This window comes from Tyto alba, unplaced genomic scaffold (assembly GCF_018691265.1).
Source record: "Tyto alba isolate M040663 unplaced genomic scaffold, T.alba_DEE_v4.0 Super-Scaffold_45, whole genome shotgun sequence".
In the NCBI taxonomy this organism is placed as follows: domain Eukaryota; kingdom Metazoa; phylum Chordata; class Aves; order Strigiformes; family Tytonidae; genus Tyto; species Tyto alba.
In genome coordinates this window covers 36,700,997-36,713,085 of record NW_024881321.1, presented here as the reverse complement: position 1 = coordinate 36,713,085, position 12,089 = coordinate 36,700,997, and the positions used below count along the sequence as shown (strand labels likewise).

The 12,089-nt window shown below is 44.6% G+C and overlaps 1 protein-coding gene across 2 annotated transcripts in view; it reads left to right on the top strand.

The window, feature by feature from the left end:
- Positions 1-10,514: 10,514 nt before the first annotated feature.
- TUBGCP3 (tubulin gamma complex associated protein 3) overlaps positions 10,515-12,089 on the top strand; it is a 68,781-nt gene continuing 67,206 nt past the window's right edge. For both annotated transcript variants that reach the window (XM_042806094.1, XM_042806093.1), the window contains exon 1: positions 10,515-10,852. In XM_042806094.1, the coding sequence (XP_042662028.1) occupies positions 10,777-10,852 (76 nt within the window). In that variant the 5' untranslated portion in view covers positions 10,515-10,776. The remainder of the gene's footprint in view (positions 10,853-12,089) is intronic.

Here is a 12,089-nt window from a genome sequence, read left to right as displayed (position 1 = left end):
GTTTTGCTCAGGAGGCTGGGGAAGACTTGGAAGAGAAGGCATGAGAAGAGGGATACCATCACCTCCCGCTGGTATGGGAGGGAGGTATCACCTCCATGCTGGGAGGTGATACAGTGGGTGGGCACTAGCAACAGAAAAACTAGATCACAGCTATATTGAATCTCTTAAATCGTACTTTAATGTGATCTACGTACTCATTTACAGAGACACCAAGAGTAACACACTTCGTAGAATGACCTGCTTTAAAATGTTCATATATCCCTTGTCCCTGGGTGTCGTTGCATTGTTTAGCGACCAGCACAAAATCTGTCTTTTGCCTTAAAAGCACCGATTTGGCTGGTGAGACAGGGTAATGCAGAACCCTGAGCGAGCTGTACGGACGGAAGACATCTTCCCCTTCCAATATACTCTTCTCCAACTTCTGAAGCAGTCTCTACAAACAGAGCTTTTCCTGGTCTTCAGTCTGCTCTCTGTGGCTAGCTTCAATTGCTAGGAGAAAAGAAACAGGCTTAGCTTCTGGGCTAGTCATGAGGGAATGACACACAGTCCTCCCTTAGATGAACAATAGTAGAAAGAAAGGCATCTGTCTGCTGCACCACACTTTTTCTTTTTTTTTTTTTTTTTTTTTTTTTTTTTTAACAGCTGAGATGATTAAGTGTGAGCCTGCAGAGCTAAGCTGCTGCTGCCGCGTTTGCCTGGGCAGAAGCAGAAAAGCTTTGGGAAGAGCCCATGCCCTGGGGGTGTGCGTAGGGAGGCTAGTTTGGTGCCTGGACAAGTCTGAACTGTCTCTAGAGTACGCACGAACAGCAGCAGCCTCAGACAGCGGGCAGCAACCAGCAATATGCGGTGACCAGTTAATGCATCCTGTAACGGCAAAGCAAAACTGAGCAGCCCTCTTCTTCCAAGCGAGAGGCGCAGCCTGCATTCAAAACGCAGTATCGTACGGGCCCTTTATTAACTGGGGGGTTCGTGCCCTTCATCTCCGCTGATCTGCAACAGCCACTTCAGCCAGAGGATCCCGCAGCTGGTGACGGCCACCGGCAGTGCCACCAAGCCACTGCCCCAGCGCTCCTCTGGCAGCTGATCCGGGCGGTGCAGCCGCAGGTTGCCTCCTTGAGCACTGGTTTTTTTAACAACTGCTAAATTTTCTTCGCCTTCTGTAGTGCCACCTGGCGTCGGTTCCTCGAATGGGGATGCCCTGCAAACCCTTTTTCGCAAGGCCCTCTGAACTTTTGCAGGTAGATCTTCGGAAGGCCCCAAAGATCGGCCCTGCCCGACCTTTTGCATGGACGCAAGCATCATTTCCCTCTGCTACTGCAGACACACAGCTGGTGACCTCCAGCGCCTGTGGTCCTGCTAACTGAAGCTCTCTTCCTTTCTGCCAGTCAGATAACTTCAGCCAGATATGCTAAACAAGCCTGCCTCCACCGTCTTTTGCCATCCTCTGTATAACAAAACTAACATTACCAATTTTGCTGTTGCATGCTGATCAGCAGCAGCAGGTTTGTCACACAACTTACCGATAAGTTGCCGTGTCAGAGGAAAGGGCTCTGTGTAATCAGACACGAGCTCTGACCTGTTTTAGCATTGTTCTGTTTCCTGCAGCAGAAGAATATTAGATTCAGATCCTGGTTCTTGTTTTACCAAATGTCATGTCTCAGCGTTTGTGTTTTACTTGTCCCATTTCTCTCTCTGCTCTAGTACTCGGGTGTTCTCAGGTTGCAGTTGTGCAGCTGCACCTTCTGAAGCCAGCCTGGAGAGAAATACAATCTGGAGAGCTCGCGAGGAGACATCTCTCCCAACAGTCTATAACTTGTTCTTATCATGCAGCCAAATGGTCTCATGGTTTTTTTTTGGAAGACCATAGAAGACCAAGCTGGTTTTAGACATTAGAAATCCAGAGTTTGCTGATTATTTGCTCTTTCCGTCATTTCCAGTTAAGAGTTGCAGTTTTAAAAATGTTAGCTTACTCTGGACAACTTTGCTCGTTCCCAAACAATGATTAATTTATTCTTAACATGTCATAGGTGAATAAAATGAGAGAAAATTTATGATTAGCAGATGCACACAATATATTAGCTGACTCAGTACTTACTAACACAGACAGTTCCTTTATTACATTAATTTTTTGCAGCCACCTCAGCACTTCTTTCCACTACTCTGCATGAATATATGTGGAGTCTGGCACCTGGAATTATATCTACGCTGACATATAACACCCAGAGTAATTTCTCACAAGTATAAGCCTCCAAGTTCCCAACTCCACAGTGGAATAAGCCTTGGGCACCCAGTAGCCTCCTCCCTATGGCCTGCTCCCCGCGTGGAAGTGGGCAAGGTGCGGGGCCCAGGTGCGAGCCACGCTGCACTCCCGAGTCACCAGCACCGCCCAGTCGGCCGGCGATAGGCTCCACAGCGGTGCTGCAGCAGGCGCTGGGGAGTTAGCACAGGCGAGGCCATGACGCCGCGGTGCACCGGCAGGAAACACGCATTTTCTCCTTCCTACCTAAGCTTTTAGAGTCAACGCCAGTGCAGCGCAGGTAATAAGTATGGGCTGGGTAAATGCAGTGGCGGTGGGGTATTGCCTTTGGTGAAGAGTTGCTATAGCTCCCCGCAACGTAGGGCCTTACATAGTAATGGCCAAATGGAAATTGAGAATCCTGAGCCAAGGTTGGATGCACGGCGGTGCTCCTGCCTCACACACGCAGGGTGGTCTGTAACTACACAGCCAAAGACCGTCTTCTTTTTCCCAACAGCTTCAGATACGGTGGAGTCCTCCCACCATAAACGTGACTACCCTTCTCTTAGGCAAACCTAACTAGGCACCTAGAATCCTAAGGTGCCCATAACTGAATTGAGATGTCTCACATTATAGTAGATAATTCAGGAAAACTTCTAATTTTCAGCTAACTGATTTCTCAAGTATTAGCCCAAATAAGGTTTGTTGTTGAAATTCTTCCTCCGTTTATTAAAGCAGACTGTGTTGGAATTACTCAGTGTAATATTTTCTATCCTAACTGTTTGATAAATAGTTCCGTCCAGTTTCTGTTCTGTTTCTGTCCAGCAGTGGGAAGTGCATGGGAAATGAAATGAACCTGCACAGTGTCCTGGACTGGACCCTGCTTTGTTTGAGCACGTGTTTAATTGTCTTATTGTGTCTGTAGAAGGCAGGATGATAATCCTTGCTCTTCAGTTCTGTAAGAAATCAGAAACAACTGAAGGAAAATCTCATTTCTTCAAATTACCACCAACTCATTTTGGAGAAAAGATATTCCTAAACAAGAGCATTAGAAGACTTTTACACAAAGATTATGCCACTGTTATTATGCTCTCTCCCTCATGAAGCAATAGCTATAACTGTAATCACAACCCAGCGAATTCCAACCTTCATGAGAAAAACTAGGCTTTCTAAATTATATGGAATATAGTGTTCATTTTTTTTTTTTCTTACACTGAGGATAAGAGGGTTTTCTGACTTTTAAAATGCTTTTGGCATTAGAAAGATAATAATGACTTCTTTCTTCAGGTGTAGGAAACCTGAACAGTCTGTTCATAACAAATGTATGCTTCTGGTGTGCCTTCTAGAGATGTGCTGAGTACATATCCCTGTCTTGAAATAGAAAGCAGTCAAAGGATAATTGCAGCATTTAAAAACACTGAAAGCATTCTAGGTAGGAAGGAAAGACGGTTCTGTGGTTAAAGAAACAGAGATTATCTGGGTTATATTCCTGGGCTGGGCAAATATTTCCTTTATAACCTTGGTCAAAATGCTTCTTCTGTGCCTGTCCACATCTCTGTATTTTTTTTTTTTTTTCTGTATAAAATGGGGATTCTAATGCTCTTCTGCCTCAGAGAATACTAAAAATGTTTGTGCAGGGACAGTCATCCTGAGATGGAAGGTGTTATCTGACTGTTATTATAAATGGAAACATGGGATAAGTCTACATAGGCTCTCAGTTAAGAGCTGATCTAATCACACAGAGGAAACCCAAGAAATAGAGTCAACAAACCTCATTCTCAAAGGCTCCAGTTACTATCTGATTGTATCTCTCGTGTATTTATGTCTGCCTTTGGGAGCCTGACTCTCCTAGAATATGCTTTTAACTGCCACAGATTTTCAGGAGGAAGGAAGTGTTGAGATCAGCTTCTAATCCACCAGCTATTACATTTAAGAAATCTTTGAACAGTGTAACACAAAAGAAGTTACCTACAGAAAAACTACCCTGCCACGGGACAGAGAAATGTTCCCCCAGTTAGGAACCAAACGTGGTTCCTCTGCTAAATCACACACCGAGGAATCAGCAAATCTTTGTAGCTCCAGTGCTGCTCCTTTTGTCTATAGCTGCTCTATTGCCACCAGTTCAACAGGGGTAATAATAAGCTGTACTTTGTAATCCTATAGCGTCCTCTATTCTAGGCATCTGTAAGGTAGGCTTGGATTCACAAAGATATTTACAAGCCTAAAACCCACCAATATTTTAACAGCCACGGGGACATGTATTCCTACATCCCTCCGTAAATTCAGGCCTCAGAAGCCACTTTGTTAGAGTAAATTATTGCACCTCCTAAGTTAATAGACTATGGTATCTTTTTAACCAGGCATAGCAAAATGATTCAGTAGTTTAATGCAGGAAGCAGAGAAAAGTACCGTATTCACTAATTTAGATACACGGGATATTAACCATCAGGCTAGAATGTGGCAGGCAGAAACACTAGGAATTGTTCTTATTCTCTTAAAAAGAAGGCTATTGATTAAAGTTTGTTTATGTCTTTCCTTACAAATATATAGTAATATACAGAGAGTCCTAATGCTGTGAATGAAGTCAGTAATCTTGAAGTAATGGAAAAAAGCTCAGGCTGGTATGAAGTGGACTTTAGGAGATGGATGATCAGCTTCATGAATATGAATGGTTCACTAAAGTGAATAGCAATTTTTCTGCCAATATTTGTAGGAAGACGAAGCTCAAGATGTATTCTGCAGGGAATATTGTTACCTTGACAGTCACTTTTGTCAGCAAATATGGTACATATTGTTACAAAATGACCAATAGCTATGCTCGAAATAAACCCGCAGGCAAGCAAATGAAAATGTTTTCCTCTATTTCTAAAACTGTTTACCCTATACATTTAGCACAGCTAAAAATATAGCTAGTTTAATCATTTTCTTCCCTAATTCATTGGAAAGGAAAAAATGAGTGTCAGAAAAACTCTCCAAACACTGGGAGGAGCACAGGAAAATCAATAAACTCTTTAAAAAGCATCAGAGTGAAATCTTCAGACGGACCCCTTAAAGAGTAGACTGTCAGAAAACTGCCTAAATAGAGCGAGTTCAATCACAAGATGAAATTTACTTATCAGTCTATGAATATTTTTTACATTTAAAAGAAAAGCCCAAGAAGAATTGATTCCTCCTTCGCCAAATGGTTGCTGTCTCTTCTTCCCTGTGATATAAAGAAAAACCCAAACCTTGACCTTGAGGCGTTTAACTCACACAGATGGGAGAGTTGCTATTGGCATCAGAAATATGCACCTGGAGAAATGAGTAAACAAAGTAAGGTAAATAAAATAAAATAAAATTTCTGACCTTATTGCTTTATAGTGAAACTAACTAAAACGGCACTGCCAAAAAAAAAAAAAAAGAAAATTTATCCCAAAACTGCAACTACCTTGTCATTTTTGCTTACACGGTACTGCAATGCTTTGTAGAGCTTTGTTATGGACTTAGGCTGTATTTAATGAGTTACTTTTGCATAGTGATATTATCACATTTCTAGAAATACTCTTCTTACAAATACATTAGTAGATATTTTTTGATTGATCTGCTACATACCATTTTTGTATTCAGTGTCTTATTTTGATAGTTTCCCCCCCACTCCTTTGTCTAGGGCTGAGAAAGATCAAAAGCCTTTGCTCGAAAATTCTGAAGCCAGATATGGTCAAAATTCTTACCAAAAAGCTGATGTATAATAACTGAAACCTATTTGGAAATATTAACTCAGTTTTATTACAGAGCTTCATTCTCCAGGCTCTGTTCCAAAATTATTGCTCTGCTTTTTAAGATGAAATAGTTGTCACAAAGTGGCTTTAACTTCCAAAAATATTTTGACAGCATTTTGGGGGATTTTGACAAAATAGAAGTGTTCTTACAATTTTCACCAAATCACTTTCTGGTAGAAGATGATTTGATGTGATTTCTTTACTGCAGCTCCATATATGTAAGATGACTGTGATATTATGGGCAGCTCAGGAGCTTAGAAAATGTCAGGTAGCTTTACTGAGCTTGTGGGAATGCCTGTTTGCTTGCTGCAGCTATACCATTCATTATAAAGATATATAATGATGTCCACCCCTGTGTGATCAATAACATTTAATATTGAGTGGGCTTCAATGTGTGTGCGTCTATGTATCTTCATGTTGGAAAGGAATTCTGTTTATGGCCAAGAAGTACTGGACTGATAAAAATATGAAACGTACCGGATAGTGGAGGTACCACTGGAAGAAAGACAACTGTTCTGAGAAGCAAAACATTAGTACTACTTCCAGTTTATGGGATAGCAAGTATTATTAATCTAACGTTGCTATTTTACAGTAAATACTGGAAAAAAAAAAATGTCCTTAGTTTTGCCTTTATATAGCTTAAGCTATAGTTTCTGGCATCTCTTGAGTATTTCAAAACACAGATTTATTTCCTGTTATACATGCTAATTCAGTGGACTTTCTATAGGTTTAGGGCATCATGGAACACACTTCAGGCTCCTTAGTCAACAGAAGAACAACTTAAGTGAAAAGTTTAGAAAATGGAGAGGTTGGTAGCGATATTGTGAAAGTCACAACAGGTAGGCTGTAATGCAGGACGAACACACTCAGGAGGGTTAAACTGTTTGAGTCAAACTCTCTCTTCACCCGAGCCCTACTTGTGCACAGGGAAAACACCTATCTGCAATCAAGCCACAGCACCGCTTCCTAACACATATGGCCTTTCAAAAGTTAGATCTGGAGGCACTTTTAGGAACCTTTTAATACTGCAGTCTGAGCATAGCAAGGCTCTAGGCCGTTATAGGGTTGCCTATGTGGAAAATACATGCTTAGGTACAGAAACCAAATGGTGCTGGAGCCAGAAGTGACCCAGCTGCTGCTCCTCCAGTGCTGCCATAAGCTAAGTAAGGCACAGACAGCATCCTACACTGTCTCTAGCCACTATAATTGTTGACATCAGTTATATGACACAAAAAAATATGTCTATCTGTCACAGTGAAATGCTGGAGATGTCAGCATGACGCTCTACTGGTTTTGGTGTGTCCCACCAACAGCTAGAACTATCTAAGGAATTGTGCTCTGTAGACATAACCATAAAGGAGTTAAGAAAACCAGAGCAATTGACCCTCAGGTTTTTCATAAGGGTAAGAAACTTTTCTTAGCATTATTGCTTAGATTTAGAAAGCTTAAGACCAAAAGGGGCTATGATGTTCTCCAGTCTGATCTTGTGCACAACATACACACAGCTCAGTGGCTTCTGTGTCAGTTTGTATCTGGTCACTAAGCCTGTAACAGAAGGCTTATTTGAAATGTTTGAGAAAAGTGCCATGCTCTTAAACATATCTCTCCACTGGTTGAATATACTTACTGAATTAAACCAATATTTTTTTCTAGCCTTATTTTGCCAAACTTCACTTTCTACCTCCTGCTGGATCTCACTGTACATTCTTCTGTTATAAAGCTATTTGCTATCAGAAATACATTCTTTATGTAGCAGCTCTGAATGCAAGTCTCTTTAAGCTTCTGTGGATAAATTAAATTCCTTATAAGTCACTGTCATACCTTTAAAAGCATGCGTTAACTATGCTGATGGATTGTCAGCACTACAAAAAATCTGAGTGGTACTTAATTTTTTTTTATTTTCCAATGCTCAGAGGCCAAGCAAAAAGGTAAACTGAGCTTACAGATATACAGTAAGAAAAAATAGCTCCTATTTTTTCTTTCTCACTTTTTAAAAATGAAATAAATTAAGACATGATTCTGCATGTCCATAAAAATGCAGGGGTATACCTTAAGCTGATTTAGGTGATCATAGCTGTACTGGAGTTGGTAGAACCACAATAACTGCATGTGCTAGTAACCCGCTTTATCAGAATTAGCACTTCTAAAACAGGATTGCAGGATTAATTCTTTTCATTAAGAGAAAAGCAAGGAGTTCTGTGAGCATCAGAACTAATGAAGCTTAGTTTCCTCTACTTCCCAGAAATTTGCATCCCTTCTGCCTGTTTCTGACTACTTCCTACATTACTTCCAGAGCTCTGTCCCTTACACCTTCAGTTCCTGCATCCTCCATCTGCCAGGCCGGGCAAGAAGCAGGTGGTGCTGTAGATAGTTCAAAGGGAGGTATAGTGTGTTATCCAGGGTGTGTATACCAATTAGCTAATCTGCTAATAGAAAACACAATAGGGAGAACTAAGTTCTCCTTAGCTTTTTTTCCAAGGGGGTACTAACTTGGACTTTAGGACTCTCAGCCACTGAATCCTATAAAATTTTTATTCAGTTAATACAATTGAGAACTCTATCCCTCTACTAAATTTGGTTGAAATTGGACAAGAGATCCAACAGTTATGAGGAAGCACTGACACAGAGACTAACTGCATAAGCCCCATTTCCTTAAGAAAAAGAGGCTAGAAGTGAAAGAATACATTCCCAGTAATGTAACAGAATGGTCGGCTATTATAGTACTTCAGAAGCATAACGTAGGATGTGGTTTTGCTGAAGTTGAAAAGCTTAGACTAGTAATTGTACTTTCACTTGCAGGCACACACAAGTGAGCCGGTTTTAATGGCATGTTCTTATTGTGCTGCTCCGTAATTTGTTCTGATTTCAGAACAGCGACACAATTGCCATGGGTAAAATGACCAGCATGACCAGAATTAGTAATATCCACTTAAAAGCAGTAGCAAGGTGTTTATGATTGACTGGATTCCCCTGGAATGTAAAAGATTTTGTAAAGGAACACCACTTCCTGATACTATGGCCGAAAGTTTTTTTTCCCCCATGTGAGGAACCATATTTGCTGCTTGATAGATTAATATCTTCCATGATGGAATCTACATCTGAAGTGACTGTCAGCAGCAGTTAGTCACCGGCTCCTTGTAGGACGACAACTGCGTTTGCTTCAGGTGAAGAATAGAACAGAGATTCTTCCGCTGCTTGGTACAAAAAAAAGCCACACCATCGCTGAAGTTTTTCATTCAGAATTATTAGAGATGCAGCTTATAACCCTCCTTTATTCACATGGGATAAAGTCTTGATAACTCTGCTAATTTTGGCTTCTACCTTCTCAAGAGAGACTAAAGGAAGTATCACTAAGATCTGAAGAGTTAGAATGTGAGTGGTGACACTATGAGAGTTCGACTGCAATATTCCAATTAACAAAACCCCATACATCCTCAATGAATTTCACTTCCTGGCTTGCCATCATGATTTCTTTCTACCAGTAATGCTAGTGATGAGCCACCATTTACATCTGTAATATTCCTATAGTGAAAGGCCTGCATGTATGTGTCCATAGAAGTCATACACAGAAAATCGTGGCTCCACAGTGATAATGAAGCCAAAATGTGCTGCCAGGAAGAAGTGTGTTGCACAGCAGGAATCTATTTGTTTACAGCCAGCAATGCACCAAGCTCACCTGGCTGCTGCAGCATTTCAAAGCACCTCTTACAGAACAGAGCAGAGGTGGGTTAGACAGGGCTCCAGCAGCACTGGGAGAATTATTCCCTAATTACGTATTTTGGGCCAGAGCCAGGGTGAATTTACTGAATAAAATAAATGGAAGACAGACATCTTGGAAAGTCAGCGCCTGCGTTAGGGTGGTGACAAGCGCGAGGTGCAGGTCAGCTGGAGTGCCACAGGCCAGCCGCGGGCTGGGACCGCCAGCAGGGACCGGAGCCACCCACCCGCAAGGCTGAGCGGTGCGGGGACGGAGTGGGTCAAGGATCTCCACACGTTTTTCTAGGTCCACCTTGGTTTGTGTGGAAAAGTTACCAACGTGCCTCGACACCCCATAGCTGCACCAGGCCTGTTCTTCCCTGATGAGGAACGAGCGAGACTGCCGTCCCCAGGTTTTTGAGGGATGGATGAGAGGTCGTTTTCCAAAAAATGGAAAGCTGTTGCGGGATGGGAATTTTCTATTTCCATCTTTGGGAATCTGGGGCGGACATTTTTGGCCAGGGCTGGCAATGCACCGCAGGCCTTGCCGCGGTGGCTTAGGCCAGGTCACCGCTGCCTTGCCTCAGGACGCCCGGGCTTCTCCGGGAGTCTGCGTACCCACTTCCCCGGGTGTAGCAGGCCCGGCGGCAGCTCAGCCTCCGCACGGGGCGGCGGAGAGGAAGAGGAAGAAAAAGAAGAAGAGAAGGAAGAGAAGGAAGAGGAGGAGGAGGAGAGGGAGGAGCGGGGCGCGGCGCCTGCCCCGGAACCTTCGGGCGGCGGCGGCGGCGGCGCGGCGGAGCGTGTTGGCCGCGGCGCGCTCAGATGCCGCCGCGCGCGCAGGGGCATTGTGGGTGCGGGGCGGCCGCCGCTGCGGCTTTCGGCGGGTTCCGTTAAAATGGCGCCTTAGGCGGCGGCGGCGGCGGCCGGGGCGGGAGGTGTCGCCGGGTTCTTGCGCTGCTGAGCGGGGTGTGTGTGCGGGGCGTCTCCTTTCCTCTGTCATCCCGCCGTGCCCCTGGCTCTGCCGCCCGCTTCCCCCTCTCTCTTCCTCCCCCCGCCCCGCCACCACCTCCAGCCTCCCGGGCGGCGATGGCGACTCCGGATCAAAAATCCCCCAACGTTTTGCTGCAGAACCTCTGCTGCCGCATCTTGGGCAAAAGCGAAGGTAACTGCTTGACCCCCCGCCGCTCCCTCGCTTCCCCCCCGACAGCCGGGGGGCGCGGGGTGTGCGAGCCCGGGGCGGGGGGGGGGGGTACCCTGGCGGGGCGAGGGGGTACCGGGAGGGGGGGTCGCCGCCGGTGCCGGCCCCGCCAGACCGAGCACTGAGGGCGTCCCCTTCTCCCCCACGGTGGGGGGTTGCTGGCAGCCCGCCCTGGGCCTCCGGGCGGCCTTTGGCGGGAGCGGGGTTTGCGGCGCCTTCTTGCCTTCCTCCTCCTCCTCCTCCTCCCCCGGAGCGCCTCGCTGGCTGCTACCGGCGCTCTCCGCTTGCCGGGGGAGCGGGGGCACCGCTCCCGGGGTGTTTGGGGCCGGAGGTGGCTGGTGTAGGCGCTCAGGCATCTCCGCCTTCCTCCGCTGTCTGCTCAAGTCGAGCACTGACGTCCGTTAGATCCTCTGTAGGTCCTCTGTACGCCTTGATGCCGCTGCCATCCTCCAGCAAGGGAATGAATCTCTTGCTTGTTTGCGTAAGTTACAATCAAGGCAAAGACTGTTTTTAGTAAGCAGTTGGAGGGTGGAAGGAAGAGGTGCATCTGCTGTCTCCTTTTTAAATTGCTCTGTTTATAAGCATTACTCATTAGACAAATTCATGCCATAGCTTTTGTTGCATCTATTTTCTTGTATGAGAGAGGGCTTTCTTCCTTACTAGTAGCAGCTGTAAAGTCTTTTATGTGTTCTTTTCTCCCTCCATGCCACTCTTCTGACAAGTCACTCCTGGTTACATTTAGATATTTTCACAACAGTAACTAATAATTTTGAGTATTGACCTGTTGTAAGTAATTGGTTTCAAACTGACTAAGACATGGCCTGTAGATGAATTACTGCTATCTTAGAAGTCTAGAAAATGAATCACAAGTTGCAAATGTACTTGTGTCCCTCTCTCACTTTATGTTTCTGTCTCTTGGAGATAGCACCTCATGGTCTCATACACCATCCTTGCCTTGGGTGAATTATTTGATGGAGAAGGAACTGTCTGGATGGCCGTATCCAAAGAGTTGCAGTTAATGTCTTAATGTCAAAATGGAGATCGGTAACAAGTGATGTCCCCCAGGGGTCTGTACTGGGACTGATGCTGGTCAATATCTTTATTAATGACATAAACAGTGAGATTGAGTGTACCCCTCAGAAGGGTTGTGGGCAACACCAAGCTGAGTGGTGCAGCTGATATGTTTGAGGGAAGGGATGCC